This window comes from Eucalyptus grandis, chromosome 2 (genome assembly GCF_016545825.1).
Source record: "Eucalyptus grandis isolate ANBG69807.140 chromosome 2, ASM1654582v1, whole genome shotgun sequence".
Taxonomy (NCBI): Eukaryota; Viridiplantae; Streptophyta; class Magnoliopsida; order Myrtales; family Myrtaceae; genus Eucalyptus; species Eucalyptus grandis.
This window is the reverse complement of record NC_052613.1, coordinates 3436878-3452036: the sequence shown is the minus strand read 5'-3', so window position 1 is coordinate 3452036 and position 15159 is coordinate 3436878. Positions and strand designations below refer to the sequence as shown.

General features: G+C 40.3%; 2 protein-coding genes across 5 annotated transcripts; both read left to right on the top strand.

Annotated features, from left to right (window-relative positions):
* The first annotated feature begins 1418 nt into the window (after positions 1 to 1418).
* LOC104418162 (peroxisomal membrane protein PEX14) lies at positions 1419 to 7259 on the top strand. Of its 4 annotated transcripts, none has more exons than XM_010029457.3 (13): positions 1419 to 1578; positions 1719 to 1773; positions 3173 to 3417; positions 3682 to 3721; positions 3826 to 4019; positions 4233 to 4422; positions 4545 to 4634; positions 5386 to 5459; positions 5575 to 5614; positions 5723 to 5790; positions 6151 to 6195; positions 6270 to 6338; positions 6552 to 7259. In XM_010029457.3, exons 2-13 carry the CDS (start codon positions 1737 to 1739, stop codon positions 6996 to 6998), a joined length of 1539 nt encoding a protein of 512 aa, XP_010027759.2. In that variant the 5' UTR covers positions 1419 to 1578; positions 1719 to 1736; the 3' UTR covers positions 6999 to 7259. The 4 variants fall into 4 exon arrangements, with proteins under 4 accessions (XP_010027759.2, XP_010027726.2, XP_010027717.2 ...); XM_010029424.3 differs by having other exon boundaries at positions 5575 to 5632; XM_010029415.3 differs by having other exon boundaries at positions 5572 to 5632.
* Positions 7260 to 9570: 2311 nt separating this feature from the next.
* On the top strand, positions 9571 to 15159 carry LOC104418154 (1-deoxy-D-xylulose 5-phosphate reductoisomerase, chloroplastic). The gene is made up of 12 exons (XM_010029406.3): positions 9571 to 10043; positions 10564 to 10733; positions 10894 to 10980; positions 11284 to 11409; positions 11669 to 11731; positions 11930 to 12079; positions 12194 to 12261; positions 12677 to 12788; positions 12900 to 13004; positions 13175 to 13296; positions 14168 to 14314; positions 14725 to 15159. The coding sequence occupies exons 1-12, from the start codon at positions 9944 to 9946 to the stop codon at positions 14891 to 14893; spliced, it is 1419 nt and encodes a 472-aa protein (XP_010027708.2). The 5' UTR covers positions 9571 to 9943; the 3' UTR covers positions 14894 to 15159.

Sequence of the window (15159 nt, the reverse complement as noted above, 5' to 3'; positions counted from 1 at the left end):
ATATCAATCTACGGGCTTTGATATGTCAGCTTAGCGAGAGCATTATACCTAATTAACTTAGAGAGAGCAATATGATCAGCTTAGAGAGAGTATTATTAGTGTGCTATATCAGCCTGCAAGCGCAATGTCAACTTAGCGAGAGCAGTACACTATTTATCAGCTTAAAGCAAGCAGTCCTATTATGGGTGGACTTATAGATAGTATTAAACGGGCCGACCATGAGATGGTCGTGATGACATGTAATCGACTAAGTCGATTGATCAATGATTTGATATGATATTATGAATTGATTGGTTAATGTGATTTGAGGCATCTGTAAATGATATTGATTTGCATAATGGAACTAAGGCTAAGGTAAGTCCTCTGATCCATGGTGTACTTAGGTAGCCCTTAGGGCGTATTTTCTTCCTAATAGAGTCTTAGGGGGTAGAATTCGCTGAGACATAGTCTCACCCTATTGTGGGACAACATTTCAGGTTTATAGATGGCAGCACTTCCAGCTCTTCTCGAGCATTTTGGTATACCGGAGGAAATCACAGAAATAGGTTATCACATTTCGATACACCACCACCCCGAAGGATTGGAATATGTACTAGTGAAATCCATCGTCTGGGTTGATGTGGGTGAAACCCCAAAAGGTGCCCCATAAATACCGGTCGTGGTATCGCCATTACAATGATGGACGAAGGGTGGGCCCTATAACGGAATCTGATGTGCCTCTGTATGTTTTGGAGGTTGCGTTCAGGAATGGGACACCACATTTGCTCCTAAATTTTGGCAAATTTGGGATTTTTGAATAAATATGGTATAGGTTCACCAATTTGAGATAAATGCAACATGGGGTACCGATTTTAAATGTGACACAATTGTACCCCTTCGAGAGTTTTTGTGACGCAAAAATTAATTTGGAGTAAATATAATGCATGTATATTAGTTTTAAGTTTTTTGTGGTATTAACTCTACATATTAAGATTAGTTGCTCAAAGCGGCCGATTATGCAATTTTATCTTCACCTTAGTCAATCTAGGAAGACAATCTCACAACGGCTAAATAACACGTCATGAAATCTTTGGAATGCTTCAAAATAACTCAACTTACTCCTAGACATCACGATAGATTCATTCTTGCAAAAATTAGTTGAAACGATGTTAATATTGTTATATGTAGCATATTACTATTTACTTTACTGTGAATTACACGAGTCGCGGTAGACTTACACATATTCTGAGTCATTGTTTTGTCTCCCGCGTGCATTAAATCTAGTAAAGTCTCCATTACTATCCATAAAGCTTTTACACTTTTCATTAGAAAAAGCAAAGCCCTTTCTCATTAAATCAAGCGCACTAAATTTCCCCGAAGTTTAATTTAGCCCAAACATACCAGACGAGGCATACATCCAAATCCGCCTAGAGAAGAAAAGAAAAAACGACGAGAGATAGGAGAAAAATCGTACATTATCCCCGTCGTTTTGGCGTGTACCGCCTCTGACACTCTGCCCAAAAGAGCACGCGCTTCGAGACGAGCAAGCAAAATCCACCTCCTCACCCTCTCCGGCTCACACCACCTTCCGTCTTCTCTGTAAGTGTCTGCTGATTTTCGCGTTTCTACAGACGTGATTTGCATCTGGGTTGTGAAGATTTATCGCCCCTTTTGTGCTTCGTTTGATTTTCTCTTTCGTTTTCTTTGCTGGGTTTCGTCTTCTTGATCCCGTGTTTCAGTCGGAGGAGGAGGTGGACATGGCTACTGGCCCGGACGATAAGCCGCAAGAATCAGGTTCTTGTTCTCTCTCTCTCTCTCTCTGACTTCCGATCGGGGTCTTTTTCCTTTTGGGTCAACTGGGTGTCTTTTTGGGCGACGACCCAGTTGGTGTTCTCGCGGCTTTTCGAGCCGGGCGCGACGTTTTCGTCGCGTTGGATTGGTGGGGGCGCGCCGCAACTTGATTGCTGCCGAATTGATTGTTTCTTGTGCAAATTGGGTTGGTTTCAGTTTGGAGATTCGAGATGAATTGAATCGATTCTTGGGTAGTGGCATGTGGGTTTTACTGTTGTTGTCGTCCTCTGGAGCTTAATTTAGGCCGTAACTCAGCGAAGCTCGCAATGGCCTCTAGTGGGGCAAATGAGTTTGCTTCTTGTTGTTCTTCGATTGTGTGGAAAGACGAACATTGTTAGCAATTAGAGTAGACTAGCGCTACACCTGGTTTAGACCCCGAAGCCAGAGCGTTTACTGCAAATTCTGATAAATCGGACTGTAGGAATCTTGAATTTTGGATGGTGGTGCTATGAACAATTCAAAAATCTCCAGTCAGTGCATCCGATGTCTCATGGCATCCAAGGCCATGCGCCGATTCTTTAACCTGCAAAAGTGGTCCGTCTTCTTCTCCTGAGTACTCCTTCGGAGAAGGTTGTCATTTGTTTGGAATTCAAAGAAGGGCATCCTTGCTGTCTTGGTCTAGTCAGTTTTAAAAATTTCGTAGTTATGATTGTAGTGAAGTTGGACCATTGCTGCCCTTTTGTTCTTTTCTTTTTTTTCTAGTGTTCTTTAATCCTATCGATGCGTTTTGTTATATTATTCACGGCTTTGTATTTTTTTCCTTTGGAGCAAGCATTAGATAGGGATGTAAAATGTGTAGTAATGTCAGAAACGTAGACTTTCTTGATCAATGTGTAATAGAGCCTTGGGACAAGAGAAGTTTTATGTAGGATCAAAAGAACAAATTAAGTTGCAACTATGGAAATGTATCTGAGTTTCTCAAATTTGGGTGCCTTGAAGAGATGGTGTAGCTTTATCAGGTCTCATGTGTAATCAGAAAGAAGCCTGAAAATGGAGGTATACGAAACTTCCAAATCCAAAGTTCCATGAATGCATCATAACCAGGATGATCATTTGTTTTGTCCTGCAGTGTGATTGAGAATTATTTATAGCATAATTAACCTGTGGAGTGTAGGCCAAGTTTTGTTGTTTAGCGTATAGTATGAAAAGATTCACATGGCTAACCTTAATTAGTGGGATTAGAGTCAGCTGTTGCTTTTGTTGTTATAGTGGTGTGGGAGATAATGAAAGCCTGTAAATGTCTTATATGTTAGACAAACCTGAAGTTAAGTGTGCGTAGAATTTATGCATGTTGATTTTTAGAGAATTCATGCATTGTTGTCATGGCAATTTTGTAATTTAGGTACAGAATTGGCTAAACCAACAAATGAGGCTCCACAAAATGCAGCAGCAGATAATGTTAAATCAACTTCTACGCCTTCTGTGTTCGTGAATTCAGAACCAATACGAGAGGAACAGGTGCAAAATGCTGTCAAATTTCTCTCACACCCAAAAGTTCAAGGTTCTCCGGTCATCTATCGACGATCTTTCCTTGAAAGGAAGGGCCTTACCAAGGAGGAAATAGACGAAGCATTTCGGCGGGTTCCGGTAAGCCAATATCATGTTCTATTTCTCATGATCTCTAGAAATTGCTTTGTTCTTGTACAGTGAAGTATTCTGACTCTGAGGGTGAGAAATTGGGCTAGACTCATAAACCTGCGGGACATTCACAATTTCAGTAATTTGGCACTAATTATTATAGACAACATAGCACATCTCATGTTTTCAAATCCCCACTGTTGAGAGAAACAGGAAAACAATTGAAAAGATGAAAATAAAAGAACCTGATTTTTTCTCACTTGCACTTTGCAGGACCCAACTCCAAGTGCCCAGCCTACAAATGTTAGTCCAGGTTAGGAATTTGAACACAATTGTTTGCTGAAGCCGTTAGCCTCCTTTAATTGGGAAAAACTTGCATTATTGGTGGTTTGTCATGCTGTGCCATGGTAATCACAGATCCGCAGTCGAAATCTTCAGCAAATGTTCAGCCCCAATCCTCATCACAAGCTCTGCAGCCTGCTGCTGCTGCTCCTGCCGGTGTTATATCTTCAGTGGTCACCACGACTCGACCGAGATTTCGCTGGATCCATGCTGCTTATGCTGTAGGCTTTCTAGCAGTGTCTGGTGCTGGAACGGCTGTCCTGTTGAAGGTACTAAGAGATCATCTCGTATTTGTTTCACCTTTTAAAGTGGACGCATTAGTGCCCAAGCTTCATATATTAGCACTTCAGGGTATACTGTGCATTTAAAACTGTACATATTATTAACAGCTTGATCTATCTGTTTAAGTTATTAGATTTGTTTACTGTGATCCTTCATCTATAGTTTTCATTCAGTATTGGTGACATTTTTCCGTGTTTTAGAATGCTATAATTCCTAGGTTCAAGTGTTGGATACGCAAGGTTATATCTGATGAAGAAAATGATGTTCTCAAGAGAACCAATGCTGGACCAAGTTTGGAAGAGGAAACTGCTGCTGCAGCAAAAGCAGCTGCAGCTGCAGCTGCGGATGTGGCAAAAGTCAGCCAAGAGATGTTGAACTCTAAAGTTGAAGGTGATACTTAGATGCAATAGCTGTCTTTACAACAAACATCTGCTTTGGTGCTTGGCAATGTACTGTCTTCTGTTTCTTCAACAATGGCCATGTGAGATTTTTCTTGACTTTTGAACTTTTAGAGAGGAAGTACTTTGGGGAATTGGTGAAACTGCTGGATGTCCAACTACAGGAGATGAAGTCAATGAGTACTGCTATCCAGAAGTTAGAAGGTGATGACCACTTGTTGTGTGATCAGAGTATTTTTCTTGGCTAGTTTGTGATCAAAGTACTTGAGCATATATATATTTTTCCAGGTTGAAGTGAGCTTCATTATAAACCGGATTAAACATACTTGCTGACTAACCGTGTCATTGCTCTACTTGGCATATCACAGTTTAAAATGCCTAACAGAAATTGGAGAAAACTGGTGGTTGGGGATGTCCATACATGATGAATGATTAGGATTACTTGCAGTAAAGAGGATTGCAACTATTTTCTGTTGGAGTTTCTTATTCCCATTTTTTGGACATAATATTTGTTTGGGTTTGGCTCGGACTCCTCTTCCTGTTGCTTGACAGCTAGCCTCATGCTGGAACTAGAATGCTCTCCTCTCTACCCCAACTACATTGTCAGTCCTTTTTAGATTTAAGATGAAGAAAAAGCAAGTTTTCCTTGTGCAATTTGCTTTGCCTTTTTAACATGCGACTTTCTATATCTAGATATGTCTTATGAAAGCAAGCTTTTTCTCTGTGCCGTTTGTATTTCCCCATTTAAGAGACTGATAGTTTTTAATGCTAGTCAGGAAGTGATCTCCTTCTAATATCAATCCTTATCCCTCTATGGTCCTAAGTTTCTTTCTCATGTCAGACTTGATAAAACAGTTATTACAAATTGTTATATATCATAATGGAGATAGTGCCCCTCTGTGTGACAGTGAAATTCTTAAATATTGTTTTTGTTTTATATCTCTGTGATTCTCAGGACATGCAAACACTTCAGGTGCTCTTTCTCAGTTCAACCATGAAGATCACGGAGGATTGGTCACTATTCCAAAGGTGTGTTGAAGTAAAATGCAAAAAATATTGAAGAAGTCTAAACTAGCTGCCTATTTTAGTGTTAAGAGCTATCATATGTGAGCTGTTGGTTGACAGTTACTATTTTTTGCAGCAGCCATTTGCTAACGGGAGGGCAGAATTTGAATCACGTTCAGGTGGTTATATAAAAGAGCGTGAGCGCCTTTATTTTTTATTATTTAAATGAGTACCTTCAATATTATAACTATCCAATTTTTTGTATGTTGACCACTATTCTTCCACAGCGAGATCTTCTTCACCTCCAGGATCTTCAGAACCCTCTGCGGCACCTCATCCAAAGTCATATATGGAGGTAAAATCAGTCTCTTTTTTCCAGTCATTCATTTTTCTGAGGCCTCTCTCTCTCGAACTCAATGGGCATACTAGCCTTCCCATTACCCTTTTGAAGCTGTCAGCTTTATTGGATAAGCTATTAGTAGTTTTGCTGGCTACATAAGCAAATAGGACATGCGAGGAGGGATGCACTGAGGATCAAAATAGATTTCTTAAGATGCAATCATTATATTGGCAACTTTGCTCAACTCGTGACATGTTCTAAAGCTTATTAATGTAGCTTCCCTGTCTAAGTAGTTTAAATAGCTTTATTCTGTGTGAACCATCATGTCGCTAAGTTTTAGAAAGACATCCTCTGAAATCCTGTATTGCATGACAGATTATGGCCATGGTCCAAAGAGGGGAACGACCTCCAAACGTAAAGGTAAATTGAGTCTGTCATGATGTTACTTTGCCAGGCAGCATCAGGCTCACTTCCCGTTCAACATAATTTTATAGGACATCAATGATTCACCCCCCAATCCTCATCAGCAGATACCCAATCCTCGCTTAGCACCAAGAGCTAAGGTTTGTTTTCTCAAGCGCACATATCAGAATTTAAGATCCTTCTTTTTTCATTACGATCATAATTCATTACCAGTGGAGACTGTACAGATCTATGTATGTATGTATGTATGGGCTGATTCTGGACTTCCACCCATATACTCAATGTGTTTATAGCGTGTGTATTTGTACATTGTTGGGTTTTGATTTATCACTTTCTTCCTGATCCTTGAGTAGCCGTGGGAGACCATTCAGACTCAAAACAACTCAAGCAATGTGTATCAGTACCAATCAAGTGCTGAAGCTTGGAATTACAATGCTCAAGACAATGGAATCACTGACCAGTCAAATGGTGATGCTTCTGCGCCCTGGTGGCAGAGGAAGAATGCTAGAATTACTGAAATTGACCGTGATGAGGACTTGAAAACCGGTCAACCAGTTCAGCGTGCATGGGTGCCACCCCAGCCACCACCTATTGCCATGGCTGAAGCAGCAGAAGCCATTCGGCGCCCAAAACCAGCTGCTCAGAAAGAACAATCCTCTGATGAAACAGCATCTCGCTCTTCTGATGTAACCGATGAACTGCAGAAAATCACAAAATTTTCCGAGTCTGGAGGGGCAGAGAGTACCAGTGAGATGAGCTCGGGAATGAACTTGACTGAGATACAGGTGGAACAGGAATAGAAGTTACTGAGGGAACTCAACGTTACTCATGTTGTTTGTTTTACCCAAGTATGCATGAACGGCTGCTGAGATTGTGGCATCATGATATTCACCTTATACCACCACTAGATCAGCAGAGTTTATCATATGATAGTTTGTTTGGACAGGGAACTGAAATAAATAATCTTGCTGCTTGCTCGATATCGATGAAATTCTTGTACAGAGAAATGTTATTTTGGCATGGTTCTTTATTATCTTAACCAAAGATGATCTTCATAACCAGCCAATGGGATCACGCTCACTGGGATTGAGACTAAATATGGCCGTCTTTATTTGATTCAGTTGCATTGCTGTGCATCAGAATATATCCTGTGATTCATGCAACTTTTGCAGATGCTATTGTCATGGTATACTTTTGACTTGCGTACTGGGGTGAGTGATGGGATTGGCCTGCGCTGCCAATTTTTTGCATTTGTTCTTTTGAAATCCTGTGATGGAACTGTTTCCAATATCTGTAGCATCAGATTCCTCTTTATCCACCGTCATGCCCAGCTTATCCTTCCCATATGTGTGTTGTTCTAGTGGTCTTCGCATTAGAGTTGCTTTATATATCAAATTGTAAAGCATGATAGCAAAGAGATACGTGTTGGAAATTTGGCTTCTGGGTCCTGTAGTGCTTTGGTAAAATATGAGCAATTTTTCGCCGCCCAACTTTACTCCTTTCAATCAGCATTCTCCACATATCTAAACCCCACTAAACGTTCCATAAACGCTCTTGTAACGTTGACATTATGCGCTGCTCCGATCGTTTTAACTTACGCATCTAGCCTAGTGGATCTTGTCGTGTCTCTCGTGGATGCTCAAGTAAGAGGCAAAACAAAACAGAAGCTCTTGCAACGTGGGACATGCTTTAATTCAGAACCGTACTACTCTGTTTAGAGTGGCGAACGTGTTTTGCCAACAAGAAGAGTTCAACCAATCAGACGAAGAGGGCGTGACCCACGTTTATACGTTTGTTCGTGCGTTTCAGCTTTTACGCTGTCGTAATCGAATAAAAACAAATCCCTTATAATGATACATCTCGTCATAGGCAACCGGATTTATCAGCCAGATCCACTTACCGGACGAAAGAAGAAAAAGGGTTATGGAATTCGCAAGGGAGGAAAACCTCTCTCTATCACCAAGTCGACGGAAGAGTTTGGACACATTAGGGGGGAATCTAAAGGATTTTGAGCAAGGTCTTAATTTTGATGCTGACCTTGGTCGAATCATGACGTGAAACAGTATAATTCTAACTAAAAAAATCTTCTTCCTTTGGGTTGGTGGCCTGATGAATATAGTGAATATCAAAGTCAAGACAATGGGTTCTGATGTGTATATCTTGCTGCTCCTTTAACTTCATATCACATGAATTCATCTATTGATTTTTTTTTTATAAACAGTCTTTTTCATTGAAAGTAATCGTTAAACTCCAATAACTCATTCGTAATGAAAACCCATTTTGTCAAATGTTTGTCGTCGTGATTCGACTTTCAATCGCAAACCCGCTCGGTCTAAACTCTTCTGAATCAAAGCTCTGTAGCCGCCTCGGGCACTGCTGATGATGCTATTGTAGGATTAAAAAACTGTTTACTGTGCTCTAAATAGCTGCCTCTGGTTTCAAGTGTGTAAGCAATAGGATCCTAGATGTCTAATTTTGTGTTTGGAGTCATAAATCTGAATCGGCTGGAGGAGCTGCGCCAACCATTGATGGACACACATTCGAAGATTTAGTGCAGACCCATGCAACTTTCTCGCCCTTTAAGAAGTGATTTGCATATTTTCATGTCATTCGCATTTAGATGTGTATAGATGGGTCAGTTTTAATTGGGTCACGTCAATTAACAACGACTTGTAAGTACATGTAATTAGGAATAAAGATGGTTTTAGGATAAAATCTGAAACTTGCAACCTAAATTTGGAACAAATTTTTGTGTTTTATTTTCTATATCTTTGCACAATCTTACGATATTTCATACGTTTGATGATTTAAATATATAATGTGGAACAAATAATTTAAACTCTCATTTATAACCAATACTTTTACTCAATTAATATTTCATATATTTTTATAATAAAATGAAAGTATGCATGATAAGTTTCGGATCCGAAAAAATGATGAATATGCATGGATCCTTAAATGGTTCATCTTTCATATACCGCAGAAAGTTTCAATTTTTAACATGCTGAAAAGACGAGCCACTTGGAAAAAAAAAGGTCCTCTTTTTGTGTCTTGGCAAGCGTGTTAAGCGTGCTTGCTGCATAGAAAACTCGTGAAATTGAACACTTCCTTCATTTTCAAGTCACCATCAACTGAATTTGATCAGCCAAGTCCGAGAGAGAGAGAGACTGAGATTGAGACTAAAAGGGTAGAAAGATTTTCACAGCAGGAAAGGGAGAGACTTTCTGCGTCGCCGAACTTTTCAAGCCATAAAAGGGAAGACTTTGGACACACTAGGGAGAGGAATCTATCCGTGGCCGAAACAAGGAACAAGGTCGTGTAATCTCGTAAACAATCTCTGGTTGGATCAGGACAAGAACAAGAAACAGTGTCGCTCATTAGCATCCACTAACTAAGGACCCAAACCAGAGTATCAGAACGTGCTCAGGGCAATTGAAAACCGTCGTATGAGCTTGATTCCCTTCGCGTCTTATCCATCGCCTGTCGTGACGCACTTCCCACTTCCCGTTTTGCCGTTCGAAAGGAAAAACCCAGTTGACAGAGTGACTGACCCACCTAGGAGACCAAGACCCACCTCCTGGTTCCGTAGCCTGACGCACATGTGCGTTGTTTTTCTGCCTTTAAACGTGTGCCCACCTGCGATTTCTAGACCACCCGTTTCATTAGCTCGCGCTTCCGCTTCTCCTTTCCTCTCAAGTTCCCTCCTTTTCCCTCCTTTGGTTTTGGGCAAATTTTTGTTTTCCCGATGGCTCTTAATTTGCTGTCGCCGGCCGAGATCAAGGCCGTTTCGTTCTTGGATTCTACGAAGTCAAATCACCACCTTCACCACCTCAATAAGTTGCCAGGTAGAGGGTTCCTTCTGCTTCAGCCGCTTGATTTCTCCGAGACGCAGTGGTGGAATTTGAGTCAAAGACGTTGTCTTTCTTGTCTTTGTTCTTGTAATTGGAGGTGTGGGAAGTCTTTGCTTTTGCTCGTTTAGGAACTCATTGAGCTGGAGAAGAGTGTATAGAAGTGTCAAGAGTCATTCTTTTGTGTTTCTGTTGCCTTTTTACCCTGCCCAAGGTATAAAAAGGTTCGCTTGTCTTGGAAGAGTCGTGGTAGTTTTGGTTGCTAATGCGATTTTTCACTTCCATGTTCTCAGATTTTATGATTTCCCATTTTGCGGAAGCTGTCTTTAATGTATAAGCATTCGAGTCGATGTAGAAAACAGAAGCATTACATGGTTAAATTCATGGTTTTACTTGGAGTTTGTGCAAGTGAAAGCAGTCGATTGCTTTGACTGACAGTTTAGTAACTTCATGGAACAGTTTAATTGGAGCTTGCGCAATGGACAATCCTTCTAATTCTCTGCTGTCTGATGTTCAGGTGCATATACGTTGAAGAGGAAGGATTGTGGAACGAGAAGAATACATTGTTCAGCACAGCCGCCTCCACCAGCCTGGCCTGGACGAGCTGTTCCCGAGACAAATCGTAAATTGTGGGATGGCCCGAAGCCGATTTCTATTGTTGGATCTACTGGTTCCATTGGAACACAGGTTTGAATGCCATTTCCTTTTCTAGCATGATACCCTTATGTTATACTAAGTTAAAGTTCTTGAGGAGCTGCAATAAACTGTATATGTTTTCTGAATCGATGTCAGTTCTCTAGTCAAATTGCATTGTCATTCGTTGCAATCTGAATTGGGTGTTTTACAGACTTTGGACATAGTAGCAGAGAACCCTGATAAATTCAGAGTCGTGGCTCTTGCAGCTGGATCAAATGTTACACTTCTATCTGATCAGGTAAATAATCTGTTGCCATGTCACGCTCAATGTGACACTGTTCAACCGTAAAATCTACCAGATTTAATGACATTCTCTGCCAATTTTTGAATTTTTCAAACTATTGTAGTTCTAAAAATAATGACACAATCCGTTCTTCACCTACCTAATCTGGACTCCCTCAAATTTCTTGGGCAATTAAACATCACTTCCCTGTGAGTAAGGGGGTGGAAATAAACTGAAGAATAGCATGGATTCAAATCTTTGTAATCTGATTCAGATTGAAGCTTTGGACTCAGTAACTTTCTTTTCTCCATTTTACAGGTTAAGAGATTCAAGCCTCAATTGGTCGCAGTTAGGAATGAGTCACTAGTTGATGAACTCAAGGAGGCTCTATCTGATGTTGAAGACAAGCCTGAGATCATTCCAGGGGAACAAGGAGTTATTGAGGTGTCTCATCTTTGTGCTATTGCATGGAATTTAAAGTTGAATAAGGCTAGGTATACTTGGAACGGCTTATAGAACTTGAATACTTGTGATGGCAGACTCTCACTGGGTGTTGAATATAAATCACTTATTCAAAAGCCTATGTGTAGCGCAGTCTGTCACACCCATAAGTATACGTATTTTATTGACCTGCCTCAGTTTACCCACATTGCTCTTTGAAGGTTTTTCCATGCCAACTATTACTGATAATGGAAATTTTCAGGTGGCCCGCCATCCAGACGCTGTAACTGTAGTTACAGGTATAGTTGGTTGTGCAGGACTAAAGGTAAAGTATTGCATTTACTGCTGACAATTTTGAGGAAAGCTTTTATTGAAATTGTTTCTTTTATCTTTTGGAGATTTGAGTGCATTGATATGCCAGTATGCTGTGTTTTCATCTACCTTTTCATTTATGTATTTCCCTAGAACAGCAGCCATTGTGAATTTCTATGGTTGATGTACTTTTATTGGTTAAAATCCTCAGCCTACAGTGGCTGCCATTGAAGCAGGCAAGGACATAGCTTTGGCCAATAAGGAGACCCTCATTGCAGGAGGTCCTTTTGTGCTCCCCCTTGCACACAAGCATAAAGTGAAGATTCTTCCGGCTGATTCTGAACATTCTGCCATATTTCAGGTGTGAGAGCTTCCACGAGAATGTTTGGAACTCATATGCTTCTTTATCATGGCTCACTTTTGCAATGCTCAATTAATTCATTTCAGAAGCTTAAAAATGTCTATTTTCCTTCAGTGTATTCAGGGTTTACCAGAAGGTGCACTTCGGCGAATTATTTTGACTGCATCGGGTGGGGCTTTCAGGTGTGAACATGTTTAGAATGTGAAGCTTACAAACAAAATTTGTTCCAAGCCTAGCATATTTGCTTTAGGACAAATAACTTGGGTTAATCTGATATGGATGCCAAGTCTGTAACTAGGAAATGAATCTGGGTCTCATTTCTCTTGTTTTGAGTGATGGAGGATTTTTATTTAATTCCTCCTAAACATTTTCCCTTTGGTTAGTTCATGCAAATGCAGTTAGAGTAGATTTGTTAGCGTATGAGATAAGTTTGTGCATTGTTTCATAATCCATAGTGTTTCTATCCTTCTATTTATCATACTATTTGGGTGCTTGGAATTTTTGGATATTAGGTAAAAGGCATCCGGTGCCTTTATCTTCTTGGATGTGCAGTTTCCAGGACTGAGGAATAAATATTTGTCGACTTTGTCATGACAGGGATTGGCCAGTAGATAAATTAAAAGAAGTCAAAGTTGCTGATGCTTTGAAGCATCCTAACTGGAATATGGGGAAAAAGATTACTGTTGACTCTGCTACCCTTTTCAATAAGGTTTGTTGTATTCTTTGTTCAAACTTATCTCAAGCAGTACACCATGAACAGGGCAAGCTTCCATCTGTGCTTTTGCATTGTGCTCCATTTAACTTTTACGTGCTTGACCAGGGTCTTGAAGTCATTGAAGCGCATTATCTCTATGGAGCAGACTATGACCATATTGAGATTGTGATTCATCCCCAATCTATCATTCACTCGATGGTGGAGACACAGGTTCGGTTCTTATTCGCTGAACCATGTGGCTATTAATGTTGGTGTACCATCCTTCTGCTGATGCTGGTGACAGTCTCTGAGTTTATATCTTAAGTTATCTTAGGAATTTACTCAGTACGACAACTGGGTATGACTGTTGCTTATCATCTTCCATGTTTGCTCCTCTCCAGGATTCATCCGTTCTCGCACAATTAGGGTGGCCTGATATGCGATTGCCGATCCTCTACACGATGTCATGGCCAGAGAGGATTTACTGCTCTGAAATAACATGGCCTCGACTCGACCTTTGCAAGTAATTATCCTTTTCCTGCCAGAGTAGGATTATGAATTTCTCACAAATCTCTTTAAGACATATGAATTAACGTAAAAAGGTTGCTCTACTTCTCAAGATAAGTGTTCGCTTGAAGGGAAAGACTGTTACCTTAAAGCACAGGACCGGTGGCCTGGAAGAAGGCATTGGACTGGTTGCGCATTTTTGCATGTGTAATGGTTGCATATGAACTTTTTCCCCCATCTTTTGGGCACATACAATTGGGTGACGGGAGACATAAAGAAGTTTCATAGAGTATAGTACATAATTAGTAGAGCACCTAGTGTCTAGGGTGGGTGACTGCCCTTGGCAAACCCCTTGGGTCCTTCCCTGCTCATGGGCATGAAAGTCAAACATCAGGAAAAGTACACCGGAAGTCCTAAACTTTATGTGTTGAATGAAGTCATGTTCTAAAAAGTTTGACTGATGCTTAAATCCCAAACCTTCTGAGAAAAAGCAGTTGAGTCCTTAACGTCCCCATGCTCTCCGATTTCTCCTATGAGGCATCCTTTAGGGCTGCTGGCTAGGTGACTTTTGGCTGCTGCCTAAGCAATTTCGAGGGAAGGTCCTGATTGCTTAATTTATTTATATTTTATTAGGTTTAGAACTAGATTGCACCAATTGAAAGGATGCGCACTTGATTGCTTTTACTAATGTCATTTTGGTACTCATTATGTTGATGACATGAACAATATATCTTTGAAACATTATGAGGGTATCAATATCAGTGACAAGTGACGTGGCTGAAAGTTCTATGTATTTTGGCTGCAAAGGATTATACACACTGAAATCTTCTCAGTATCTCTTTCTTTTCTTTTTTGGTTTGATAAGATGCATTTTCATCATGGCACAGGCTTGGTTCACTAACATTCAAAGCTCCTGACAATGTGAAATATCCATCCATGGATCTTGCCTATGCTGCTGGACGGGCTGGAGGCACAATGACGGGAGTTCTTAGCGCAGCCAATGAGAAGGCAGTTGAAATGTTCATCGATGAAAAGTATGCATTCTGTTTCTTTATTTAGTTTTTCCGTGGAATTGACTGGACTTTTGCTGTGGAGTTATTAACAACTACAGAAACCCAGCTCTAAGCATTTGAAGTCAGGGTGGGTCTGATCTAATAACATCTTAATAATTTATGTTAATAGTGAAAGATTTCTTAAATCCATTTTGTTTCTCGTGGGGATTGGAAGTAAAGTATTTAAATTTGAAAGGAGCATAAACCTTCTTATTTACTTTCTATGGTACCTACTGATTTAGAAAAAAACTGATGTTGGTTGCAGTCTAATATGAATTATAACTTGTATGTTTGATCTCTCTTTATATGAACATGACTTGCATAATCTCTGCTCAAGTCAGTTTATACGTATTGTCGGTCTTTTTTTGAATGAATGATTTTACTATTGTCAGGATAAGCTACTTGGACATCTTCAAGGTCGTAGAGCTTACTTGTGATAAGCATAGGGAGGAACTGGTCAAGACACCTTCCCTTGAGGAGATCGTACATTACGACTTGTGGGCTCGGGATTATGCAGCAAGTTTGCAGCAATCCACCACGAGGACTCCTGTTCTCACATGAATGGCCAGCAAAAATCCTCTTGGAATGGTGTATAGAATGACTCGGGGAAGGTTTTCAAATGGGTCAACCCATGCAGTTCAGTCGGTGGAAGGAAAAATGTGATTTAATGACCAATTCCAAGCACATCTTTAACTAGTTTCACAATTCTGAATAAAGGTCCAAGTTCTTCTTCCCCATCATCTCCATTTCTTCACGCTTTGATCCAATCTTTGTGCAACTTGTTGTAGCATTTTAGGGGTATAAGGAAAACATTGATATCTTTCACA